The sequence below is a fragment of the Mustela lutreola genome, chromosome 2 (genome assembly GCF_030435805.1).
Source record: "Mustela lutreola isolate mMusLut2 chromosome 2, mMusLut2.pri, whole genome shotgun sequence".
Lineage (NCBI taxonomy): Eukaryota > Metazoa > Chordata > Mammalia > Carnivora > Mustelidae > Mustela > Mustela lutreola.
The window spans coordinates 17,160,294-17,186,185 of record NC_081291.1 but is presented as its reverse complement, the minus strand read 5'-3'; the positions used below and the strand labels follow the sequence as shown (position 1 = coordinate 17,186,185).

Below are 25,892 nucleotides of genomic sequence, written 5' to 3'. Positions count from 1 at the left end.
CAGAGCCAAGGTCTCCTGGGTGTCTGGCCCAGGCAGGTAGAATGGCGTGGGTGGTCCCCAGGTTAGAGCTAGGAGCAGGGTAAGGAGAGAAGATTGTAGCTCCAAAGTGGGTGACCCCACCTAGTCAGAATTTTCTGGGTGGTAGTGAGTACCCCATTTCCAGACAGGCAAGCAGAAATGGGACAGAGTGGGGTGGGGTCTGATCAGGATAACCTCTTTCAGGCCTGGGGGGGGGGGTCCCCACTCAGCATCAGGAGAGAGATGGCAATGTCAAGCCAAAGGTGGTTTCTGGCTACACCAGGATGCCTGAAGGTCAGACTTGGAGGACCTTGAGTCAAAGAAGGAAGCTAGAAGATGGGGACTCTGCCAGAGGCAGGGGCAACTGAGGCACAGTGGTGCAAGTGCCCAGGTGGCTGGGCCAGTCTCTCCCCATTACCTGGGGATGGGGTCTTGCAAGGGGCAGACCTTCTGGTCTCCATAATGCCCCCCAGGGCTTAACCTTCCCCTTGTCCTATCACTATGGAAACCGAGAATTTCCTTTCAGGGTCCCCATAGTAACCGACCCCGTTTCCATGGGGACCCCACACTTCCACATCAGCGCCCCAGTTGCCATAACAACTCCAGAGATTACCAGCCCCTCCCCCCAAGTCTGGGCTCTGTGGTATTCTCCCCATCACCTCAGTCCGGCCCCCTTCAGTTGCCTTGGTAATAAATGCAGGGAAGGGGGAGCCCTGGTTGCCCTAAGGTGACTAGCCTACCTTCCCTTTTCCCGGTTCCAGAGGGTAAACTGAGGCATAGGGAGGCATAGGACTCAGCTGAGGTCCCAGAGGGAGCAGAGAGCCTGACCAGGTTTCCATGAGGCAACAGATCTCATCAGTCAGAGTGAAGGACCAAGGGGGGGTACACAGAGCAAGGTCAACTCCAGCTCTGTCCTGACCTCTCTCTGACTCTGGACCCTGAGTCCTCGCTGGCATCACGGAAGAGTTCAGCCTGGGCTCCCACTTGGAACCTGAATGTCTGTCCTGTCCTGACCTCTGGGGCCCTGAGTGCCCCAGATGTCAGGCCCTCCAGCGCTCCCTTTCACTGGGGGGCTGTGGAGCTACACTTTGCTCCAGCCCAAAGGAGTTGTTCATTTGCATGTTATTTTGCATAACTTTTATATGCCGCCCAAGGGCCAGCCCCAGGCCTCTGATCCTTGCCCCCATCCTGGACCTTCCCGGGGAAGCCCCACCCATCACCCAGGCCTTCCTCTCACTCCAGACCCCTGGCCTCTCCAGGTGCTTGCTTCTGATCTTCCCATCTCCCATCCCTGTGAGCCCAAACTCCGCCCCCTGACAACCAGTCACTGCTGGGGGGCTTGTCTCCTGCAGCCAACCCTGCAGTGGAGTGTGGGGTGCAGGGAAACTGCCAAGCAGCAAGCACAGGGAGGGTGAAATGGGGATCTGCGCTGAGGTCCGGCTTGATCAGGGGGACAGGGGGACAGGGGGACAAATGCCCGCTCAAGCAGGAGGGAGAAGGCTCCACGCAGAGGAAACAGTTTGTGCCATCCCAGGGTGCAGAACCCACCGGAGGCTTCCTGCCCACAGGACTAGACCTTTCCTGGGCAAAGGAACACAGGAGGAAGACTGGGTTGGATGGAGCTCTGACAGACTCTACCCCAAATGTGTCCCATGACCTTGGTATGACCCTGCCTTGCTTTCCCCACCGAGGCCCTGATGGGTTCAGACTAAGTGATGTCCAGGAATGCTCTGGTCCTCCTTCCTCTCTCAGAAGCCACCTGGCGTCACCTTCCCCACTTGTGACCCCCAACGGAGTAGGGCCCACTGAGGGAAGGGGGGAGGGCAGGTCTGAACCTGGGGTCTGTGAGGAGAACGGAAGAGCAGAAAGGGGGTGCTCCCTTGGGCGGGCCTAGACCCACAACTGGGAAAACAGGTTTCCCAGCTGATGTCAGCTCTCTCAGCGGAGGGGAGGGGCGTGGTTGTTGGGAGAACCTTCTGGCTGGGTGGGTGGCTGGCTAGCTCAGGGGTCTCTCAACACCCTCTATCAGTTCAGTCTCTTCCCTCGCCTTCCTCCCCCGCCCTCCCACGCAAGCACACAAAACACAATAGGTCCCTAGCAGGCCTCAAAGTAGCACAGGCACCACTCCCTGGGAGCCCAGCATGGAGGGGTGGGGACCTGTTCCGGGAGCAGGAGCAGGACCAAGCGGGCAGGAAGGCAGCGCTGGGAGATTGGCCGAAGCTTCCGGTTCACACTCACATCCTGGATTTGTTTGCCAGGCCCTAGGCCGCCCCCTGACTGCCCGGGCTTCTAGGGCTCCAGCCAGCCAGCCCGTGCCCCAGACCTGCCCTGGTGAGGGGAGGAGCTGGGGCGGTAGAGGGAACTCGGCAGAAATGGTGCTAAGCCCCTCCTGAGGGAATGGGGGCGCTGACCTTCTGCAGAGCACAGCCTAGAAGGGGCAGCAGGAGGCAAGCACGCTCACCTGGAGGTCCAGTCCTGGGAGACCACACCTAGATGGCCTTCGCCCCGCAGCACTAGCATTAACATCCCTCAGACTCACTACCTGGTTCATGCCCCCCTTCATCCCGTCACAGGTGGCAAAACCAAGGCCCAAGAATCTGCCCACAGCCATTGGGGCAATCAGAGGCATAAGTGCCAGATGCAGGTTTCCTTCTGAATCTTTTCTCTTCACAAGGACCAACCTTTGGAGATATAGACAGAGAGGCCTGAGTGAGGGGACCCCAGGGGGCCAGGAGCTTTCCCTGGTCCAGACAAGCCAGATGGGCTACCCCTCTGTAGAGTCTAGGCCAGCCCTGATGTCAGGGCTGGGACAAGTTTATAGACAGAGAAATAGAGACTCAGGTGTAAAGAGCTTTTGCCTTGGGTCACACCAGACAGGGATCCTACACACAATGCCTCCTGCCAGCGGCCTGGACCTCTCATCCCCGAAGTGGACTCAAGAAGCCATGGTCCTTATGGCCTGGATTCTGGGTCCCTAGGGCCCCACATCCAGCCTGCAGTCCTAGGAGACAGTCCGCCAGCCTCTTCACAGAGGGCCAGCTGATCTGGTCATGAACTTCCCTCTAGTGACGAGATCAGGGGTACACAATAGTCCATTGTACCCAGGGCACACCTGAGCCAGGAGCATGAATCCAGGCAGGTGCAGGGAGGGGGGCCGATGCTAAATGAAGAGGAGGCGGGCATTACCCCGGAATCCCTCCCTGCTGTGAAAGCAGAGGAAAGTGGGAGCCTAGGTGTGTGACACACAGAGTCTGGGGGACGCCAGGCTCTCAGCTCTCGCAGGACACTGGGGTGGGAGTCATTCCCTTCACCTTCTGAGGCCATGAGGTAGTCTCTGAGACAGGACAGGGAGCTCGGGAGGGAAGGGCATCCCTCCACCCCTTTCAAACATCCCTTCTATCTCACCTCCCCTATCCCCTCCCTCTGCATCCAAGGCAAATCTTTTCTTCTGGCTGGACCCCCAGGTCCACCCAGGGGCGGGGTAATGGCCTCCAAGGATCAGGGTCAGGGAGGAGCTCATCACTGCCGGCGCACCGGTGCGGAGTAGCTTGAGCTGACTCAAATCGGACTAAAGTAGGGACACCCCCTACCTCTCACCCCCAACGCCCGCCTACCGGCAACCACGCCACCCCGCAGCCCACTCAGACCCTTCGGCCCTGACCACCCAGTAGGGCCGCGCCCACAGGAGAGTCAAGCCCAAATGCAAACTAAGCCCTCCTGCCCCTCCCAACCCAACAAAGTCTCTCATTTATTTTCCGAGCCTCAGTTTCTCCGTCTGTAAAAGAGGGTCGGTGTCCGGCCGTCTCGACCTGGGACCCTCTCCTCATCAGGCACAACCCAGGTTGCGCGGTCCCCACCCAAGAAGCTCTTGCGAGATGCACGCCTGCGGGGGTCATCCCCCAGGTATAAGCGCCTGAGGCGCTGGAGGCTCCGGCGGGCCGGGGGCGGCGCACACGTGTGTGCGGAGCCCGAGTCCGCTCGGCGCGCGCGTACATCTACGCGGCCCCGGGAACGGGGGCGCAGGTGCAGCCGCAGCGGGGCGCGCGGAGCTGGGGGCACAGCGGGAGCGGCGCGGGGCGGGCTCACCTGAGCGTAGTAGAGCAGCCACAGCTCGTACAACCGCTCCGAGGCGGCCATGTCCCGGCCCGGCTCCGGCCCTGCTGCGCGCCACCTGCCGCCGCCGCCTCCTCCGCGCCGCCCGCCGGTTGCCCTCGGCCAGGCCCATGGGCGGAGGGCGTCACTCCGGGGCGGAGCGGCGCGGTACTACTCGGGGAAGTAGTACTGGCCCCCGCCGCGCTGAGCCACCCAAGTCCGCACGCTCCTCCTCCTCGCGGCCGGCCGCCGCCCGGCTTCCTGCACTTAGCTGCGGCTACCACCGCCCCGCCTCTCCCGGGACCGTGCAAAGGGCGGGGAGCCCGGAGGGAGGAGGAGCTTGAGGTCAGGGCGGTCTGGGAGGGCGCCCAGCAGTCCCGCCTTCAGCAGTGCGAACCCCCGACTGCGCCTCGGGAAGGGCCGGTCTGAGCCTCCTGGGTGTGGGTCGGGGTCAGGTATTCCAAACTTGCCCCCCTCACAGTGCGCAGGGCTGGAATTGCCTCCCTTCGTGCGAGAATGGGGTGTCCGTATCCCGGGGCGGGGGGTGGGGGGTTGGGGGTGGGGGGGGGGGTGAGCAGGGGCTGCGGGCCGCGTTCGGAAGGCCAGAGTTCTTCAACAAATGGTAACAACAACCAGCGGCCACTTGTAGAGTTTACCACGTGCCTGGTGCTGTTCTAAGCGCTTTAAGGGGGAGACCGACATGCCACGTTTTTGCTCCTACTGTTTGTGGAGCAGGATGGGGACATCAGAGAGCAGTGCCCTTCATCTGTCCTGCAGATCCCTGGGAGATTTAAGCAATCCTCACGGGTTCCCTCTTCCAAGAAGCCTCCTAGATGCTCCCGTAAAAGCATCCTCCACTCTAGGGCCCAGCACTGGTCTTCACATCTTTTGTTTTCATTAACCTCAAGAGGTTAAAGGCAAGAGGATGTCTCATGAGTCTGTTTTACAGATAGACAAACTGAAGCCCAGATGGGCCAAATGAGAATTACTTGGGTAGCCGGGGACAGTGTGGACAGGATGGGCAGGGATGGAGGCCTGACTGACTCTTTGCTGGCCCACTGTCATCATCACCCCCGGAACCTCTCCCTGCCCCCTCCCCTGGCCAGCCTGCCAGGGAGGTGAGGGGCCACCTGGTGTTGGGCAGGGGTCAGGCCCTATGTTGGAGTCAGGGAGAAGTTTGTGGAGCCCAGAAAGGTACTCTCAGGTAAAGGAACTGCAGTCTGGAGTCTCCCAGACCTTGAGGCCAAGAGAAGACAGACTCTTTCCCAGTTCCCATCCTTTTCTGTCCTCCTGACTTCTTGGGCAGCCGCTCCACTCTGGCCTTTTTTCCTGCCCTGTGCATCCTACCTCTGAGCTGACATTTCCTGAGCACCTGCTACCTGGTACTCCCTGGGACCCTGGTACAGGTTCTGACGATTCGCCCCTCTGGATGTGGGGGAACAGGGCACCAAAAGGCCCTGGCTAGTGAGGTTGAGGGTCATTTTGGAGGGGCTGGACAGACCTCTTGTGGCACAGGGGCCTCTGAAAGGAAGTGGGAGGAGTGGGCATCCACCTGCTACCAGCCTGGGAATGGAGACCCTAAGCAGGAGACAGCTTTGCTGGGAGACAAGTCATGGTATGTGTTGGGGGGAGGGAGGCATGGCCTCTAGGTGGCTTTGGGGAACTTGGCATCCTGTAGGAAGATCTTAACTTAAGCCAAAGTGGTCTCCGGGTTGTCAGGACATGCTGGTTAATGCAGGAAAGAAGACCCTGCCAGCTCCTGCTGGCAAGCACTGTAACTCTTGCCTACCTGTTGCAATCAAGGCCAAATCAACTCTCAGTAGTTCTCAAGAACTAAGCTCGGGAGGTTCCTGGAGGCCCACTGGGCCCACTTTGGGAGTTTGTTCTTCTCCAAGTTAGGTAGTCTGACTCTGAGTACGTTGCTGCTCCGGGGGGGCTTGGAGGTGGGAGGGCATCACCCATGAGCCTGGAGGAAACGGCCATCCAGCCAAGCGCTGCACTGCACAGGCTTTATCTGAGCTGAGAGCGGATACAGAAGGGCCTAGGGGCCCATGAACAAGTGCATTCAGGAAGTCACTGACACCTGTAGAGGAAGGAAGGCGCAGATCTTTTATTAAACTGAGATCGGAGTGGAGGGTAGACTTCTTGAAGGCATTCGGGCCTTGAAGAATCTGGACAAGAGGACAGGGTTGGGTCACTGCATTCCATGCAGCGGGTAGGGAGTGAGGGGCGTGGTTGGCGTTTGCTTAGGCAAAAGCGGAGCAATCGACTCGCTCTATCCTCCTTCACTCAGGTCTGATTCCACTTGCTGCTTTCTCATTGATGGGCATTGGACGAATCGAGCCTTACGGCCTTTCTCTTTACAGTGCCCTCCCCCAGCAGGCGAAGCTAGTCGCGGGGAATAGTGGGGCGGGCCCTGCTATGGCAACTCAGTATTGATTGGCTTTCAGGACTTCCTGATCTCCCGTTCTCGTCACTGGATTGGCCGCCAGAGGTTCGTCTACTCCCCGGGCCTGCGCGATGCAGGACGAGAGAAGAGGAGGGTGGGCAACATGGCGGCTACTGCGGCTGGTGTGGGCCGGCTAGAGGAAGAGGCGTTGCGGCGAAAGGAACGGCTGAAAGCCCTAAGGGAAAAAACCGGGCGCAAGGTGAGGAATGTAGAGTGAGGACCATGGCTGAGGTAGCCAGTATTCGGGTCCAGAACAGGGACGAGAGGGCAGGGGACTACTAGGAAAAGGCAGCTGCGGGTGACGCGCATGCCCGCGCGGGTGGTGCTTGCGCGGAGTCGGAGCCCGCCTACCAGGTGTAGTGGTTAGCTGCCTGGGACTCTTTTGGCGCTGGTTCCCCGTCGCCGCGCATGCGCGAGGCGGGCACCCGGGGGGGGGGGGGTGTTGGTTTCTTTCTGGTTTTTGTCTTATGCGTCTCCAGGGCAGTTTCTAAGTTTGGGTGCTCGTTGTATTAGGCGTAATTTTTTCGCTTTTGAGCTCCCTGAATTATCCCCTTTCCCCCACGACCCCGGCGGCCTTCCAGCCTGGTGAAATTCGGTGAATGTGGCAGACCCTCCCTGTCCGGCACCGCGCCTTGGGCCCGACAGTAGGGGACGGTACTCTCGGGGCCCAGCTGTAATTTGAGTGCAGAAGTGCAAAAACAAAGACCCATTTCTAGGTCACGGTGCACCTCAGGGAAAGAGGAGGGCACTTAGTTGTTCCTACGCTACTTCTCTGGGGATGGACCTCCTAATCCTATTAGTTATCAAACTTGGAAGCATCTTTCTTGCTTTTGTTTGACACCAAAATGGTCCCATTCCATTTCCACCTCCTTGCTCTCTCCGAGTAATCAAGAGGAAGGAGAGCTCTGAAGTTCATTGCCTGTGTGCAAATCCTGGTCTTGTCACTTGGGGCTGTGGGACTTGGGACAAATTGGTTCATATCCATGAGCCTGTTTCTTCATGTCCGCAGTGGAGGATAAGAAGTCCTCTATATTAATTCTCGTTGGGTTATTTTGAGATCTGACAGGGTCCTCTGTATGAAAGAGCACTAGAGCCCACAGAGGGTGGAGTCTGTCCGTTCCGCTGTTGTTGGATGAGCAAAAACTGTTAATTCTGCAAAATATAAAGGCTAGTAAATATCTAGACTTTGGGTGGATGAGGGAAAATGGACTCAGCTTTCTAACTTTAGAGAGTCAGGCGGGTCAGTCAGGCCGCTGTTTCCTTTCTGCATGGCCACCCTGTGGGAAAGTGAAAGGGGAAGTAATAGAGAGTGAAAGCTAGCCGGATTGGCTTTTTTTTTTTTTTTTAAGATTTTATTTATTTATTTGACAGACAGAGATCACAAGTAGAAAGGCAGGCAGATAGGGAGAGGGGAGGGGTAAGCAGGCTCCGCCGAGCAGAGAGCCCGATGTGGGGTTCAATCCCAGGACCCTGGAATCATGACCTGAGCTGAAGGCAGAGGCATGAACCCACTGAGCCATCCAGGCGCCCCGACTGAGCCACCCAGGCGCCCCCGGATTGGCTTCTGCTTTTGTTGGCATGTTGTTGGCCCTGTCAAAGGCTTCTGCCCCAAAACTGCCTGGCGGAGGGAGACTCATGCCTCAGCTTTTCAGTGGCTAGCCAGCCTGTGCTGTTGGCTAGGATTTGGGGCCCAGATTACTGTGACTAGGCTTGAGGTCAGAATACAACGGATAACATAGCATTCTTAGGGCCTGTTCTATGGGAAGGATGCCCAGGCCATCAGGAGAACTGGCCTTTAAAGGTGGATTCTCTCAAAGAGCTGAAAATATGGCCCGATGGTTATTTTTTCCCTTTTTTAAATTGTGGCAGAATGTATGTAACATAAAGTTTACCATTTGAAATATGTTCATAATGTTATAAAACCGTACCACTATGTCCAGAGCTTTATCACCATCCCAAATGTACACTCTGTACCCATTAAACAGTAACTCCCCACCCTAGCCCCGACAACCACCATTCTATTTGACTACTTTAGGTATCTTATATAAGTAGAATCATATAGTATTTGACTTTCTTTGACTGGCTTATTTCAACAAGCATAACTTTTTTTTTTTTTTTTTAAAGATTTTATTTATTTACTTGTCAGAGAAAGAGAGAGAGAGCACAAGCAGGGGGAGCAGCCTCCCTGATGAGCAAGGAGACTGATGTGGGGCTTAGTCCCAGGAACCTGGGATCAAGTCAGACGCTTAACTGACTAAGACACCCAGGCGTCCCCAGCATAACATTTTTAAGGTTTATCCATGTTGTAGCATATGTGAAATTTCATTCCTTTTTAAAGCTGGATCATACTCCTTTTTACTATACCGTATTTTATCTGTTTGAGGTTGCTTCTAACTTTTGGCTGTTGAGAGCCGTGAATGTATAAATAAATATCTGTTTGAGTCTCTGTTTTCAGTTCTTTTGGGTGTGAACCCAGAAGTGGAAATTTTGGGTTATAGAGCAGTTCTGTGTTTAACCTTTGAAGGAACTGCCATGTTGTTAACCACAGCAGCCATGGACATGGATTCCCGTTTTTCTGAATCCTTGGCAACACTTGGTATTTTCTGTTTTGTTGATTATAGCCATCCTATTGGATGTGAAATGGTATCACATTGTAGTTTTGATGTGCATTTCCGTAGTGATCAGTGAATCATGTTAAGCATCTTCTCATGTGCCTATGGCCATTTGTATATCTTCTTTGGAGAAATGTCTGTTCATGTCCTTCCGCTGCTGCCATTTTTCTTTTAAAGATATATTTATTTGGGAGAGAGAGAGTTTGTGCACACAAGTGGGAGGAGGGTCAGAGGGAGAGAATCTTCAAGCAAACTCTACGCAGAGTATGTGGGGTTAATCTGAGCTGAAACCAACCAAAAGTCCAATGCTTTACTGACTGAACCACACAGGCACCCCTTCGCCCATTTTTTAATTGACTTTTGTTGTTGTTGAGTTGTAGGAGTTCTTAATATATTCTGACTATTAATCCCCTATCAGATATGGGATTTGCAGATGTTTTCTCCCAATTCCATGGTTGTCTTTTCACTTTCCCAATAATGTCCTTTGATGCATAAAGTTCTTAATTTTGATAAAACACAATTTATTTTTTCTTTTGGTGTGTCTGCTTTTGGTGTCATGTCTGAGGAACCTTTATCAAACCTTGGATCCTGAAGCTTTTCCCCATGTTTTACCCTAAGAGTTTTATAGTTTTAGCTCTTATATTTAGGTATTTGATCCATTCCGAGTTAATTTTTATGTAGGTATAATGTAAATGTCTTATACAGTGTCTGGCATGTGAATATCCAGCTTTCCCAGTACCATTTGTTGAAATAATTGTCCTTTCCCTATTGAATGGTCTTCCCTATTGAATGTCCTTTCCCTGTTGAATGGTCCTTTCCCTACTGAATTGTTGAAAATCATTTCACCATATCTATGAGAGTTTATTTCAGGACTCTGTATTTTTCTCTTGGTATATATGTCTGTCATTATGCCACTGCCATACTGTTTTGATTACTATAGCTTGTTGTCAGTTCTGAAATCAGAAAGTATGAATCCTCTTAGTTCTCTTTCAAGATTGTTTTGGCTTTTGGGGATCCCCGAGATTCCATATGAATTTTAGAATGGATTTTTCTGTTTGTGCAAAGAACGCTGTTGAGATTTTGATATGGATTGTACTGAGTCTGTAAAAATTTGGGGGAGTATTGCCGTCCTAACAATATTAAGTTTTCCAGTCCATGAGCATGGGATGTCTTTCCATTTAAGTTGTTAATTCTTTTTTAAATTTATTTATTTGACAAGAGAGTGAGAAAAGGAGAGCACAGGTGGGGTAAGGGGCAGAGGGAGAAGCAGACTCCCCACTGAGCAGGGACCCTGATGCAGGGCTTGATCCCGGGACTCCAGGATCATAACCTGAGCCAAAGGCAGATGCTCAACCAACTGACCCACCCAGGTACCCCTTAAGTTGTTCATTTTCATTTAAGTATTTAAATTTTTTTTAGCAGTGTTCTCTAGTTTTCAATGTACAAACCTTCAGCTCCTTGGTTAAAAATATTCCTAAGTATTTTATTCTTTTTGGTGCTGTTGTAAAGGAGATTGTTTTCTTAATTACCTGTTCAGATTGTACATTGCTAATACATACAGAATGTTTGTATGATATTTGTACAAATATTTGTACAAATTAATATTTGTTGATTTACAAAATTGACATCCTGGAACTTTGCTGAATTTGTTAATTACTCTAACAGTTTTTTCATGGATATTTCTACATATAAGATCATATCATCTGTGAACAGATACAATTTTACTTCTCTTCCAATTTGGAAGTCTTTTATTTCCTTTTCTTGCCTGATTGCTCTGGCTAGAACTTTTGAGTATCATGTTGGCTAGAAGTTGTGAAAGTAGTCATCCTTGTTATGTTCCTTATCATGGAAGAGCTTTCAGTGTTTCACCATTGAGTGTGACATTCACTGTGGGTTTTTTGAATATGACCTTTATCATGTTGAGGAAGTTTCCTTCTATTCCTAGCTTGTTGACTGTTTATATCGTATCACTCTCATAATAAAGAGAGTTGATTTTTGTCAAATGCTTTTTCTTCATCAATTGAGATGATCATGTGATTTACCCCCCCCATCCTATTATTATATTGCATTAGTTGGTTTTTGTATGTTAAACCATTTTGCATTGGAGAGTAAATTCCCCTGGTCTTTGGTCCTTGATGGATTCAATTTGTTAGTATTAGAATTCACCAGTAAAACTGTCTGGCCCAGGGCTTTTTTCTTTATTAGGAGGGTTTTTTTTTTTTTTAAAGATTTTATTTATTTATTTGACAGACAGAGATCACAAGTAGGCAGAGAGGCAGGCAGAGAGAGAGGAGGAAGCAGGCTCCCCGCTGAGCAGAGAGCCTGATGTGGGGCTCGATCCCAGGACCCTGGGATCATGACCTGAGCTGAAGGCAGAGGCTTTAACCCACTGAGCCACCCAGGCGCCCCATTAGGAGGGTTTTGATTACTTACTCAGTTTCCTTATTAGTTACAGATAAATTTAAATCTTCTATTTCTTCATGAGTCAGTTTAGGTACATTATGTGTTTCTAGGATTTTGCCCATTTCATTTAGATTTTCTAATTTGTTGGTGTATTGATTGCTACTTTAATTGGCTTTAATCTTCCCATTTCTGGCTTCAGAAAGCTCTTGGCCATGAACTCATTTCTAAAAAAATGTGCAACCGGAAATCACGTGGCTTCTATGTTGGAATTGAGAGTTCACTGGCCTTTGGAGTTTCCTTTCATTCTTTTTAAGGAAGAGTTATTATGAAGCCACATTCTTGCTCCATTAAAAGCCTTCTCCTTTCCTGTTGCATCTTTCCTATTCAGGAGCTCCTGGTTTTTCTACTTTCTCTAGTCCTTTTCTTACAAAGGGGAAGTTAGAATTTTTTGTTGACTTTTCAGTTTCCAGGCTGTGGTTATCAGTGGGTGGATCAGTGGCAGGTGATGAAGTGTTGTTTGGCTTGGTTGAAAGTGGGTTATTGGAGCTGGTAATTCCTTCCTTCTGCGGACGTGTACCGGGTACGGCCTGGGCACCAGTCGTGAGGCACTAGAGGTATAGTGCTGAACAGAGCAGACAGAAGTCTCTGCCCTGAGCAGCTTGCAGTCAGCTGGGGAGACCGAGGGTCAGGCAATATAGATAGTGTTAGATAGAGAAGGTGCAAGGAAAGGGAGGTGGGGAGTACCTAGTGCTCCTGATTTTCTCTGTAGCTCCTAACAATTTAATTTTCTTTATTAACAGTGTTTTCAGATTTGACATAGAAATGATGCCAGCTGCCTGCTTTATCTTGTCTAGGTCTTGATGACAAACCTGAGAAGAAGGCAAGAGGAGGGTTAATTTAGGGGCGCCTGGGTGGCTCAGTCAGTTAAGCCTCTGCCTTCAGCTCAGGTCCTGATCCCAGGGTCCTGGGATCGAGCCCCGCATTGGGGCTCCCTGCTGAGCAGGGAGCCTTCTTCTCCGTTTCCCACTGCCTGCCGCTCTGCCTACTTGTGCGCGCGTGTGCGCGCTCTCTCTCTCTTTCTCTCTCTTTCTGTGTCAAATAAATAAATAAAATCTTCAAACAAAAAAGGAGGAGGGTTAGTTTATAGATGGAAGCACGGAGGCTAATAAATGTGAGGCGGTTTGCCTGAGGTCACATAGCTAGGAGGCACCCAAGTGCATGTTAGCTTAGGAGAGGCCATGAGAACAGGTGGTGACTCTTTGTGTACTGACTTGGACTGGCTGCCCAGATGCAAGGTAGGGGAGAAACTGGAGGAACCAGTTGTATACTTTCTAATACTCTTTGGTTTTGTGAGTTACACGCTCAAGAACATAACAAAACACGAAACAACAGTGGTGAAAGAGGATAGGCCCCAAGTCCAGTCTGCCCTGATGTGCATGTCTTAATCCCCTGAGGATCCTGATCTGGTCCTCCTTTCCCCTGATGGGGAAGGGGAGACCCTGATTTGCCACAATTTTGTTTTGTTTTGTATCTTTCAATGGTGAAATACACATAACATAAAATTTTCCGTTTAAGCATTTGTCATTAGGATATTTACAGCGTTGCGCAACCATCACCACGATTACCAAAACTGTTTCATCACACCAAACAGAAACTCTACCCCCACCAAGCGGCGGTTCCGTGTTAGCCTCACCCCAGCCCCTTGCAACCACTAATCTGCTTTCTGTCTCCGTGAGTTTGCCCATTCCAAGTACCTCGTGTAAGTGGGGTCTTAACAATATTTGTCCTTTTGTGTTTGGCTTACTTCACTTAGCAGCAGCATCTGTTTTCAGGGTTCATCCACATTCTAGCATGCAAGAGCCTTTTGTTCCTTTTTAAGGCTGAATAATATTCCATTGTAGGTATACACCACACGCAGTGGATTTTCATTCCTCTGTTAATGGACACCTTTTGGCTCTTGTCACTAATGCTGTCATTGGCATATTGGTATACTTATCGACTTCACAAGTATTATTTGAGTCCCTGTTTTCAGTTCTTTTCAATATATACAGAAGGAGTGGGATTGCTGGGTCAGATAGCCATTCTGTGTTTAATTTTCAGAGAAACCACCAAACTGTTTGCCACAGTGGGTGTACATTTTCCACTACCACCAGCAGTGCACGAGCGTTCCAGTTCCCTTACATCCTTGCCCCACAATTACTTTCCTTAAAAAAGAAAGAAAGAAAGAAAGAAAGAAAAGTGATAAGATGGGTGCGCCTGGGTGGCCCAGTCAGTTAAGCGTCCAACTCTTGATCTCCTTGCAGGTCTTGACCTCAGGGTGGTGAACTCAAACCCTGCATTGGGCTCCATGCTGGGCATGGCGCCTACTTAGAAAAAAAAAAATTATAGGATGTGAGGGCAATCTGGCTGTAGAATCTGTCACCTCATTGATCGCCAAGGTTGATTCGGCTGATCTGTGTGGCTAGGCGGGTGTCCCCTTCCTCCCTCACTGCTTCACCTGTGTCCTTGGACTCCAGATGCGTCCAAATGAGGCGCTAGATGGGGCGGTCTGCCTTTCTTTTAAAACAAAGTAAATCATAGCTGTCCTAGTAGGAGTGAAGTGGTCGCTCATTGGGGTTTTGATTTGTATTTCCCTGGTGATAAGTACTTTTAAGCATCCAATCATGTGCTCATTTGCCATTTATATATGTTCTTTGGAGAAATATTTATTCATATTCTTTGCCCATTTTTCCATCGAGTCATTTATCTCTCTGTTCTTGAGTTGTGCTTGAATTCTTTATATATTCTGGATATTAAACAGTTCCTAAGTAGGGGACTTCTGGGTATTTTCCCCCCATTCTGTGGGCTGTCTTCATTCTCTTGATAGTGTATTTTTGATGCACAAAGATTTTTAAATTTTGGTAAAGCCCAGGTTCTCTTTTTTCTTTTAAGAGTGCTTTTCGCGTCATATTTAATCTCTGCAGTTCCTGAGGGATGTTTCTGTGAGGATCAGTGCCTGAGAGAAAGACAGTCAAAGGTCTTAAGTTTGAGTTACTTTTCCAGCCCAGTCATTTCTTGGGAGACCGAGGAGTGGTGAGGCTGGCAAGGAAGTAAAGCCGGCCTGCTGCGGGCAGACAGGGAGCAAGGAGGCCCCTCCCTCGGGTGGAAGGGGCCCCCTGCTTTTAGTTCCGTCATCTGATGTGAAGATGTGACCCCTGTAGGAGGGACTCCAGGGCCCAGCACTTTCTCAGCCCCCTCCTGCCGTGGGAGAGTCCCTGTCTGCCCCAAGAGGATGGCTCCTTGCCAGTCCCCTGGCACTCAGCGACATGTCCCTCACTGATACCTTCCACGCACATGGTTTTGCTGGAGGCATGGAAGAGCTCGTGCCTGGCATTGGCATCCATCCTGGTGCTAGCTTCCGCTCCTCCCCGCACCGCACTATGAGCTCAAAGTTGTGATCGTCTGGAGGAGCCCATCCTGACGTTGTGACAAACAGAGATGAGATCCAGGCCATGAGGTTTCCGCACATTATTCCTCAGTCAAGTTCGGTTGTAGCTGTGTGGCGGGCAGTCTTACAGAGCACTTCCTCGTCAGCGCACCTGACTGATACTGAGGGCGCAAGCCACGACATTCCGAGGGGCTGGGATGCCCAAGGTCAAGGAGTGTAAGTGACGTTGGGATTCCAGCACACATGACCCCTGGAGGAGGGGGATTCTCTGCGGGGTGCAGCAGGCCTGTGGGTCAGCCAGTCCTGGTGACAGGTGGGAAGAGCACGTAGACTATCAGACTGTGCTGCTGGCAGTCATTTCCTGGGAAAGCCAGGCTGGTCTTGGGGACGCTTCACGAGAAGGCAGAGCGGGCTTTGGGCTGACCTGTGGAGGATGGGACCGGGAAGCGCGTATTGAGGTAGCTGGAAAGGAGTGTTCCAGGGGTGCAGCTCAGAGGTGGGAATGTTCGGTGGGCCCAGAGGGGATGGTCAGATGCTCCAGTGGGTTTGACGGCAAGCAGTTGGCAGCGATTGGGGTAGGGATAAGGTCTGAAGGGGCTGCTGATTGCTCCGGTGGCTGAGTTCTGCAGGAGCCCCGCCTTGCTGCGGTGAGGTCAGCCACCTACACTTCTGTGTTGTTTCGGAACCTCATTTCTTGGTGCTCCTCCCCAAGTTCCAAGCTGGGTGAGTTGGGGAACCGTTCCAGGCTCTGTAGACAAAGCTCCGGGGCCTCTGTCTTCAGCGCCACCCAACAGGGCGGTGTGAGGCCACTTCGTCCTGCTCCGACCTCTTTCTCAGCAGCCAGATGGAGGCTCCTGAAGGTTGTTAACTTGGCCCAAACACTTGCCCTTGGCTGTCGGCTTTCGCCAGCATCTAGCCTGAATTGGGCTGCCTCCTGGAACCCTGGGACAGGGAAGGTGGTCATCCCCAGCCCCTCTGGGGCTGCACCGGGGCCCCGGAGCCGGCTCTGGCTGTCAGCTTGCAGGCTGCGCTGCAGTTCCTACTTCCCACCTGGCTCTCAGGACAGGACAGTGCCGTGCAGTTCTCTGTGGAACCTGTGCTGCCTGGTACCACAGCCAGGAGCCACATGTGGCCCTTTAACCCTTGAAATATGATGGACGTGATGTTTCATTTTATTCCATTTTATTTAATTCGTATTTAAACAGCCACACTTGGCTGAAGGTTGCCTCATTGGACAGTGTAGTCTCTGGAGACCTCGCTCCCTCTCGCCCAGTTCATACAACACTGTGTCTCTACCTGAGCTCTCATTTATAGAGAGCTGTGAAGGAGAGGGTAGGCGGAAACCCAGGTGACCCTGAGCGCAGGCTTGGGGAGCCTAGGGCTTCGAAGCTAGAGCAGAGGGCTTCAAAGTAGTCAGTCTTTCTGGCTAGCATCTCCAGCAGATGCTTATTTCTGGCTTTCCATGTGTATATCCAGTAGGAGTTAAATGCTGACAGTTGTGATCCATACACTTGAGAAATGGGCAGTCGGAGAGTGGGGTCAGTGCCAAGGTGGAGCGCAGCTCATTGATAATCTTGGACTTGGGTGTACCGGGGAGGGTCTTGGCCAGTGCAGGCTGAGGGTGGAAGGGAACCTGGAGGGAAGGGCTGGCCACTGTTGGGGGGACAAAGAGGAAGGGGCAGCATGGTGTGGGGTGGTGGGGGTGGAGAAGAGCCCAGTGTTCTGGGGGAGGAGTCGAACTTGTCTGTGTCCTGCTTATCCCTGAGGACATTGCCTCTGGCCTGGCTGCATGTGGCTCTGTCCCCAGGCCCAGCGGCCTGACACCTAAGTCAGTGGAGGAGTCACTGCCACCATGTCGACAGCCTCTTACAGATCGGCTTTCATAACATTTACATGGCACTTTGTGATGGGATCTCCTGATTTGCTCAATCCAGAAGCAGCCCTTTGAGGTAGGTTTAAAACAGTTTATACTCGGGCCCCAGGCACCTGGGTGGCTCAATGGGTTAAAGCCTCTGCCTTTGGCACAGGTCAGGGTCCTGGGGTCCTGGGATCGAGCCCCGCATCGGGCTCTCTGCTCAGTGGGGAGGCTGCTTCGCCACCCCTCCGCCTGCCTCTCTGCCTACTTATGATCTTTGTCAAGTAAATAAATAAAGTCTTAAAAAAAAAATAAAACAGTTTATCCTTATTTAATAGGCCAGGAGGCCTGGGCTGAGGGACTGCTCGTGGCTGTGCTTGGGGATGTTCCCAACCCTAGATGGTTCCCTGAGCCCTGGGCCCTGTATTCCTCTCCACTTGTCACCCCCAGGTGCTTGGGGGATAAGTAGCCCCCAGGACAGGGTCTTCTTTCCATCCACACACAAACTGCCATCAGGCTGCCTGGTGGGAGCTGGGTGGCATAGTGGAGAGCTGTACTTTGGAGTCCGATGGATCTGATTTAAATCTCAGCTCCATTCATCCCATCACTGGGACCCAGGGTGGGTCTTTAAAACTCTTGACCTCCCTAGCCTTGTCTCTAAAATCAAGACTTGGCTTCCGACCTTATCAGTAGCTGGAAGAACAGAGAAAGATGTCTCTGAAGTGGCTAGTTCAAGGTCTTGCCCGTGGGCCTCTTATAAATACAGGTGTATGTCTTTTCTCACCCACCCTGTTGAAGCGAGGAAGTCTAGGTGGTCCTCCAGCCCTTCCCGCTGGGTGACAGTGGGTGTAGCTGACGCTGTTTCCAAGGCAAGCAAAGAGAACATCTTGCTGGTCCCCTGGCTTTCCTCAGCCTAGCCGTGCTTCCTTGAAGGTGGAATTCACTTGGCGTACAAAGTGTTACATCAACAAAGAAGTGGATTTGCAGAGCCACAGCCACGGTGGGGTGTGTGTTCCCCCTTTCTCCCCAAGACTGACCTTCTGTTCCCGAGCTCTGCTCTGACCCCGAGGTCTGGGAGCCAGTGAGAGGGAGAACCTCGTGGGTGGGAAGCTGGGGACTCCCAACGCAGACAGACACCTGTTGACGAACCAGTGTTGCAGCTTCTCTCTGAGTCATCCCTTCGGAGGCCTTGGCTTGTTCATGTGTGAAATGAAGGTGTTGGATCAGTCCGAGGTTCTCAGACCTACCTGTGCGTCAGGATCACCTGGGGTGACCTATGCATTCTTTTCTCTGGCTCCACCCCAGATCTCCTGTAGGGAGGAGGTAGGGAGCCTGGAAATCACGCAATTTTGGAAAGATTCGCAGATGATTCAGTTTCCTGCATGTCTCTGATCACTTCCCTGACATTCTCCCTTGACAAAAGGAAGTAGAACACCTCCTTTCCCTGGAGCATGAGGTGCTCATCCTCACTGCAGGACCTCCGCCACCACCCATCAAAGAAGTATTTATTGAGCACCAGCATGGTGTGCGGGGCCTGGGGATCCGGGCCTGGGGATCTGGATTGTGAATCAGACGGCCCCTCTGCTTCGAGAGGCTTCCATGGGAGGGGTGGGTAAAGAGTGTATACTAGTGAGCAGGGAAGAGAGTGTTGGGAACTTGGGAGTGCTGGGGTGTGTGTGTGTTTTGAAGGAGGGCTGGTGCAGCTGGCCTATGACAGGAAGGCTGCTCTGAGGGGGAGGCGGGAGATGGTGGCGGTTGCAGGGGAGGGTTGGGATGCCAGGTCTCGGGAAGAGCATTCTAAGCTGCGCAGAGCACTAGCTTGGCATGTTTGAGGGGGGAGAAGGAGCCCTTGCATGACAGGTGTCAGGTGAAGGTTCGGGAGTGGGGAGGGGATGGGAGTAGAGAGGCCCTGGCCGGCTGTGGCCACAGGGGCAGGCTCTTGCTCTAGGGGAGCTGGGGAGCCACTGGAGGCCTGAGTGCTGGGTCTTGCCCTGAGTGTGTGTGGAGGCGGGAGGCTGCCACATTCGCTCAGTTGTGAGGCTGCGGCATTCAGGGTTATGGGACATCCCGGCAGGTGGACTGTGGGGGCAGGCGGGCTGTGGGGTGTGGCAGGGCCTCTTCCCAAATGAGAGGTGCAGGAGGAGTGGTTTTGAAGGGGAGCCAGGAGTCTGGTGAGGGCCATGTTGGGCCTGGCTGTTGGCCATGTGAGTAGAGAGAGCCTGGCAGGCGGGCGTTGGAACTGCAAGGAGAGGCTTGTGTGGGTAGAAGCTGAAGCCCTGGGGCCAGATGAGGTTCCCTGGGGCCAGGATTTAGACAGCAGAGAAGGAGGATGGGGGACATACAGTGCCCAGGGGTTCGCCCTACAGCATGCAGGAGGAAGGGGCACAGGAATCTGCGGGGAGGGAGATGGGGACTGAGAGAAGCTGGGTGAGGACTGGAGTGAGTTTGGGCCGTGAACTTGGTCCAGCTGTTTGCAGGCAGCACGTGGGGAGGGAAAGGTGCTGGTGGGGTCCCGGCCACAGCCACCCTGTGACGTGGGCCTTCGCACCACGTGGAGGCCTCACCAGCCCTCGCTTGTGAGACCCACTGATGTCAGGAGAGGCAGCGGCCGAGGCTGTGTTCTTGAGGCTTTGTTCTGTGGGCTGGGCAGCATGGTGGAGTGGGTAGCCTGCTGCTCCCTTTCTGTTGGGTGTTCCGCCCCCGGCCGCTTCCCTGCAGGCTGAGCTGGACACCGCCCTGCATCAGGCAGCTTCACTCCGGGTTCCCTGCCCCGGGGCCTGTTGCAGAAGCGGCTTTGGCCACCCCAGCTCTGTGGGCTCCAGGACCAGTAGGTAGATGAGCGTCTTCTTGCTCCTGGGCCTTAGGAGACATGGCCAGAAGTGACCCCGGTAACCCCTGCCTCCCAGGACGAAGATGAAGGGAGACGGTGTGTGTGGACGTGGAGAATGGGAAGTGGGGATGTGCAGTTATTTTTCCTGCTGTTCTTTCTTCTTATCCCTGGGAAGGGGCCCCTTTATTTTACAGATGTGACAGTAGAGACCTAGACAGTGGCATCCAGGGCCTACCCCCTGGCCCGTGGACCTGGTCCCCTCCCTGGAGCTGAGCTCTGGGGAGCCCCCCTCGGAGCGGTGCCGGGAGGGCCTGGCAGTGGGCAGCTATACAGAGAAGTGGACCTTTCTTTCAGCTGGTCTCAGATCCTGGGGAGAACCTACTGGGTGGCCAGGGTGGGGTGGGGCTCCTTCTGAGTTTTCCTCAGAGAGCAGGGCTTCTGGAGGCAGATACTGCTGTTCTGGATCTCTCACGGTTTGGCTAGCCTGTGGTGGCCGAGGCAGCTGCGTGAAGCACGTCTGGACAAGAGGCCGCGAGACAGGGTCCTTCCTTCTTGCTCCGCTCCCGGCTCCCTGTTGAGGCCTCCTGTTCCCCTTTGAGTGACTGCCGTGACGTGACAATATGTCACCAGGTGTTTGCAAGGCCGCATCGATTGGACACAGGGGATTGTAAAGTGAAGGAATCTTGACATTCAAGCTGGTTTTTAATCTACTAGCTTTTGAAACAGAAAAAGTTTTGTTACCTTGATGGCAAATCCCTGGAGCCGGGAGGGCGGGAGGGACTGTGCTTCCCTCCCGCAGCCATCTTCTGGGTGTGCTTGGGGGTCCTGAGGTCATCCTCTTTTTGAGGACTGACTTCTTGCTGTCCTCAAGACAGAATTCGTCCTCTCTTTAGATTTCAGTAATGTATTTTTGGTTTCTACATGGGGTTAAATTCTGTTTTTAACAACTTTGTTGTGGCATTAAGAAAACTTCCCTTTTCAATATGTAGAGAAAAGTGGACAGGTCAGCCCAGTGACTTTTACTAAGTGAACACATGATGTCATCAGTCATTCAGATCAGGAAACTGTGACAGCATCCAGGCTCCCTGCCCAGGTGCTCGTGCTGCAGGAGTGATCACTTGGGACTTGTGACTCTGGAGGTCAGCTTCTTTCGACCTTTAGATAAGTGGGATCATACACTACATACTCTTCTGGGATCTGGGTTCTTCCATTCCTTATCATGTCTGTGAGCCATTGGGTGTGGCCATCAGTTCATTCTTCCTACTGCCCAGCACTGATTGTGTCAATATACAACATTGGGTCCGTCCCACTATAGAATTTCAGGCTGGAGCCATAATCCGCTATTTCCGGTCTCATCCATGTGTTGGTGAACATGTGCTGGGTATATCCCTAGGAGTAGAATCGGTAGGTCATAGGAGAGACACTACCATACAGCCCTCCCAGTGGCTAGTAAACCAGTCCACACTCCCACCGGCTGTGAAGTTCCTCTTCCACGCTCCTGCCTTGGTTAGTCTTTTTCAAGTTGGCACTGCTGGTGGAGGGGTAGTGTATCCCTTTGTGGTGTAAATTTGCATTCCCTTCCTAACTGAGGCAGTGGAGTCGCTTGTCAGGTGTTTATATGAAGAACCTGCTCAGGCCTTTCTGCCTCCTGTCCATTTTTCTGGGTCGCCTGACACTTTTTCCTGTTCCTTTCTAGGTGTTCTTTGACACCTGGGTAAGTCCACTCTTCAGTATACATATTGTATTTTTCTCTCCCTCTGGGCCTTGACTCTTCATGCTTTTTATGTAATCCAATTCATCAGGGTTCCCCCCCCCCCGGATATCTTCTGTGGCCTGCCTAGGGAAATAGTTGTGTGCTCCTAGGTCATGATGACATTCTCTTATATTATATTCTAGGGTTTTTTAAAACATTTTTTATTTAAATGATTAATTAACATATAATATATTATTGGTTTCAGAGGTACAGGCTTGTGATTCATCAGTCTTCTATTATACCCCGTGCTCATTATATCACGTGCCCTCCTTAATGTCCATTACCCAGTTACCCCCTCCCTCCACCCGCCTTCCCTCCAGCAACCCTCACTTCGTTCCCTGTGATTAAGAGCCTCTTAACAAGTTTCTCTCCCACTCTGGTTTTGTCTTATTTTATTTTTTCTAGTCTATAAGTTTTATTATCTTACCTTTCACCATTAGATTTCCAGTCCATCCAGAATTTTTTTATTTTAATTTTTTTTTAAAGATGTTATTTATTTATTTGACAGACAGAGATCACAAGCAGGCAGAGAGGCAGGCAGAGAGAGAGGAGGAAGCAGGCTCTCTGCTGAGCAGAGAGCCCGATGCAGGGCTCGATCCCGGGGCTCGATCCCAGGACCCTGGGACCATGACCTGAGCCGAAGGCAGAGGCTTTAACCCACTGAGCCACCCAGGCGCCCCCAGAATTTTTTTTTAAAGATTTTATTTATTTATTTGAGAGAGGAAGAGAGAGAGCACAAGCATGGGGAGCGGCAGAGGGAGAGGGAGAAGCAGGCTCCCCGCTGAGCAGGGAGCCCAACTGGGGGCTCCATCCCAGGACCCTGGGATCATGACCTGAGCCCAAAGCAGATGCTTAACTGACTGTGCCACCCAGGCGCCCCCAGTCCATCCAGAATTTATTTTCGCATGGTGTGAGGTAGGCATCAAGATTCCTACCCCCCCACCCCCTGTGTGGATATCAGTGACTTTGCACTGTTCGTTATTTGGCACTTGTGTTTTAGAAAGAAGACTGTTTTCGCGTGAATGGTTGGCACGCAGCCTCCTTGATAGTATTGCTGACCTCCCACGACATCTCCATGATCATTGGAGTTATTATAAAAGTAGTAGTGGGGGGCGCCTGGGTGGCTCAGTGGTTAAGCCGCTGTCTTCGGCTCAGGTCATGATTTCAGGGTCCTGGGATCGAGTCCCACATCGGGCTCTCTGCTCAGTAGGGAGCCTGCTTCCCTCTCTCTCTCTCTGCCTGCCTCTCGGTCTGCTTGTGATCTCTCTTTTTCAAATAAATAAATAAAATCTTTAAAAAATAAATAAATAAAATAAAAGTAGTAGTGGTAGTGGCTTTTTTTTTTCTTAACTTTTTTTGGGATGTAATTCAGCCCCAGTACCGGCCAGCTCCTCTGTGGACAGGCAGCTCCTTACAGGCAGGGACAATTCTTACACTTACCTAACAGAGCATTCAGACATCTCCGAGTTCCCGTGGCAGTGGCCCTGTACTGGGTGTTCTGTGTCCCAGCACCCTGAGCCCCCAGGCTTGCGCACCCCCTGGAGGACTTCCCTTGGGCTCATGGGGAAGGCGGGGACCCGCCACGCCGGCTCCTCCAGAGCCACTGGGCCCTGCCTGCCATCCAGGCCCCGGACCAACTGACCAGGGGTGTTCTGACCAGAAGTGCAAGTTGCCTCAAACAGTTGCTTCTAAGTCGCTTGTTTCAGCCTTGAGCCATATGTGGTGAACGGACCCCCGCAGACATCTGGGCCAAGTTCAGGCTGATCTGTAGCACCAAGTGTTGTCATGCAGGTTCCGAATGCAGTTCATGTTCTTGTCTCAGGGGAAGATGTGACCCATGTTTCACCTCAGGGTTGTGAGGACCGCTTCCCCAACCCCCACCCACACACTTCCCCACATGTCCCTGACAGGGTCCCCGCCTGCCCTCAAGCCACCACCAGCGTGCGTGTAGGTACACACATGGCAGTGTCCCTGCTCACTTCGGTCCCCACACGCCACACGGCCACTCCTGCTACATGCACAGCCCCTAGTGCCCCCCCCACTCACCCCTACACATGCCCGGGCCTCCCCAAAACACACGCACATAAGGCCCCGTACTCACAACCCTCCCATACCCCCCACACCCGCAGCAGTTGGGAGGGGCTGTCATTCTTAAGCCACTGCAGAGGTCCAGGAGACCCCGCTGGAGAGCTCCATGTGGCTCAGTCCTGCTTCCTCCGGGCCCTTCCCTTAATCCCTGGCTCCCTGGCTTTCTCCGGGGTTGTTTTGGAGGGAAGCACCAGCTTGTACTCTTGAAAGAATTCCAAGAGGAAAAACGGTCACTGTGGTAACGATGCCCTGTAGGGAGTAAAATCCACACTCCAGAGCTGTTTTGATTCAGGCTTCTAAAGAGCAGCTCTGTCTGCAGAAAATGTGAGTGGCTGGAGCAGAAGACATTTGTCCTTTCAAGGACAGCCCCTCCCACCCACCTCCACACTGTGTTCTGGGCCGGGGACCACTAGATTTCTTGCAGGGCCATTGAATCCTGAAGAAAGTGCACCTGCGTTTTGCTACCCGGGCGAGGAAGCCATCAGATGAGACCAGAACTTTCCGGCCCTGAGTTTAGGAGCCCAGGACTGATCAGGAGTGGGAGAGTGTGCTGGGTTCTTGGGGCCAAGGAGCAGATGACCGAGCCTTTTGATCCCTTCTTGTGCACTGGCCAGCGTTACTCTTCTGTTGAGTGCCTGCTCTGTGCCAGGGCCTGCAAAGGGCTTAGGGACTGAGGTCAGCGAGGGCAGACTGGGGCCCACTGGGGAGACTGGACCCGCGTTCCACCAGCTGTAATTGCAGTGCAGTGCACTGCTGTACGCTGGGCGGCGGGGCAGAGGGAGCCCAGAACGGCGAGCGTCCTGAGAGAGGGCCAGGGGGTGCGTTTGCACACTGTAGTTCACGGTGCGCTGCATGGACAAGGAGGCTTCTGAACCTGCCGTGAATGCACTGACCCCACTTTATCTCCTTGGTTAGCTTCTGGCTCATGTCCCCACTCTGGCTCTGTGCCCAGGCTGCACAGCTCTCAGGGCAGAGCCCAACTGGTCTGGGGTTCTGAACCTGATGGGCCTGGAGGAGGGACTGAGTGTAGGACATGGAAGGTGATGGTTCTTTGGAGGCGTGGGAGAAGAGGAGGGGCAGGGGCTAAGCACGCGGTGGGCGGGGGGAGCCCCCTGCTCCCCCAGGTCACACCCTGTGGCTAGGCTTTTCTGACTTGGACTCACATTCTCTCTGTGCGTGTAGGGTCCACCTGAGGGCAAGAGCTGGCCTATCCCCTGTGGGACGCTGGTGGCCCCTTGGGGTGACCACAGGGAAGGGAAGAGGTGTGCTCACGGGGATCTGCTCTGTGACCCTTTTTGGCCGTGGGGTTGCGGGAGTGAGCATGGCTTGGGGGGGTGGGATGTCATGGGCCTCACGCTGAGGCCACAGACCTCACACTGGGCTCCTCTGCCATCAGCATCTTCACCGTGGTTGGTGCCTACCTGCCTGTTGAGGACCTACTTTGTGCTGGCCACGGCACAGGGCTCCTCACACCGCTCCCACACTGGCTTGTCAGCTCCCTGTGGCTGATGAGAGGGAGACCCCGTGAAGCTCGCTGTGGCCCAGGTCCACCTCACCACACAGCCCAGCATGCTGGTCGCCCAGGTCCACTGCAGGACGGGGGGCTGCTTCCTTGTGCACTTCTCCTTCTCAGCTTGGCTTGGGGTTTAAAAAAGTGCACGTGGCTTCTCGAGGAGATATGTGTAGGTGAGGATTAAAAGACCTTGTTTAAGCAGTATTTCCTCCCACAAATAAATGTGCCAGTTCTGGCTTGTAGTTTAAATTTGGTTTCAATTAGGATTTTATCACTTGTAGATCACACCAGAGAGGAGACAGCTGTCTTACCTTTACTTGTCCCCAGACTGTGACACTCTGAGAAGCAGCTGATCAGAGGTTAAAATAGCTTCTCTTCTCCCAGAAGCTTCAGCGTGCTTTTTTGCTCTGTGATCCTCGGGCTTGCCTGGGATTGATGCCCCAAACATTTGCTTTTCCAGCCTGGGTGCCGGTGTTGGGGTTCTGTACGTGGCATGCTTGACCCCACTTTGGGGTGGAGGGATGGGGAGATGGACCCCAGGGCGCATGAGCGGTTGGCCTTTGTGATGGACCTGGCGGGGATGCCAGGGCCAAGTACACAGAACAGTTGACACCCTGTGCCCGGCTTCTCTGTTTGCAAAGTGGGCATCAGAACCTTTGCTCTGCTTGCGTCCCAGGGTCTCCCTGTGAATCCCATGAGCTGTGGGACCTAAGACGGCTTTGAGCTCTGAACACACCCACATACTCTGCTGTTAGGTTACTGCTCTAAAAGGTCATGCAGAAATCTATTCTGGCTGGTTGGTTTGTTGCTCGGTTGGTTGGTTAGTTTGTCTGTTTACAAAAAGGAGAACCG

At 52.7% G+C, this 25,892-nt stretch overlaps 1 protein-coding gene across 2 annotated transcripts in view; it reads left to right on the top strand.

Moving 5' to 3' along the window:
• The first annotated feature begins 6,301 nt into the window (after positions 1-6,301).
• CCDC12 (coiled-coil domain containing 12) overlaps positions 6,302-25,892 on the top strand; it is a 54,511-nt gene continuing 34,920 nt past the window's right edge. For both annotated transcript variants that reach the window (XM_059160725.1, XM_059160724.1), the window contains exons 1-2: positions 6,302-6,403; positions 6,561-6,758. In XM_059160725.1, the coding sequence (XP_059016708.1) occupies positions 6,317-6,403; positions 6,561-6,758 (285 nt within the window). In that variant the 5' untranslated portion in view covers positions 6,302-6,316. The remainder of the gene's footprint in view (positions 6,404-6,560; positions 6,759-25,892) is intronic.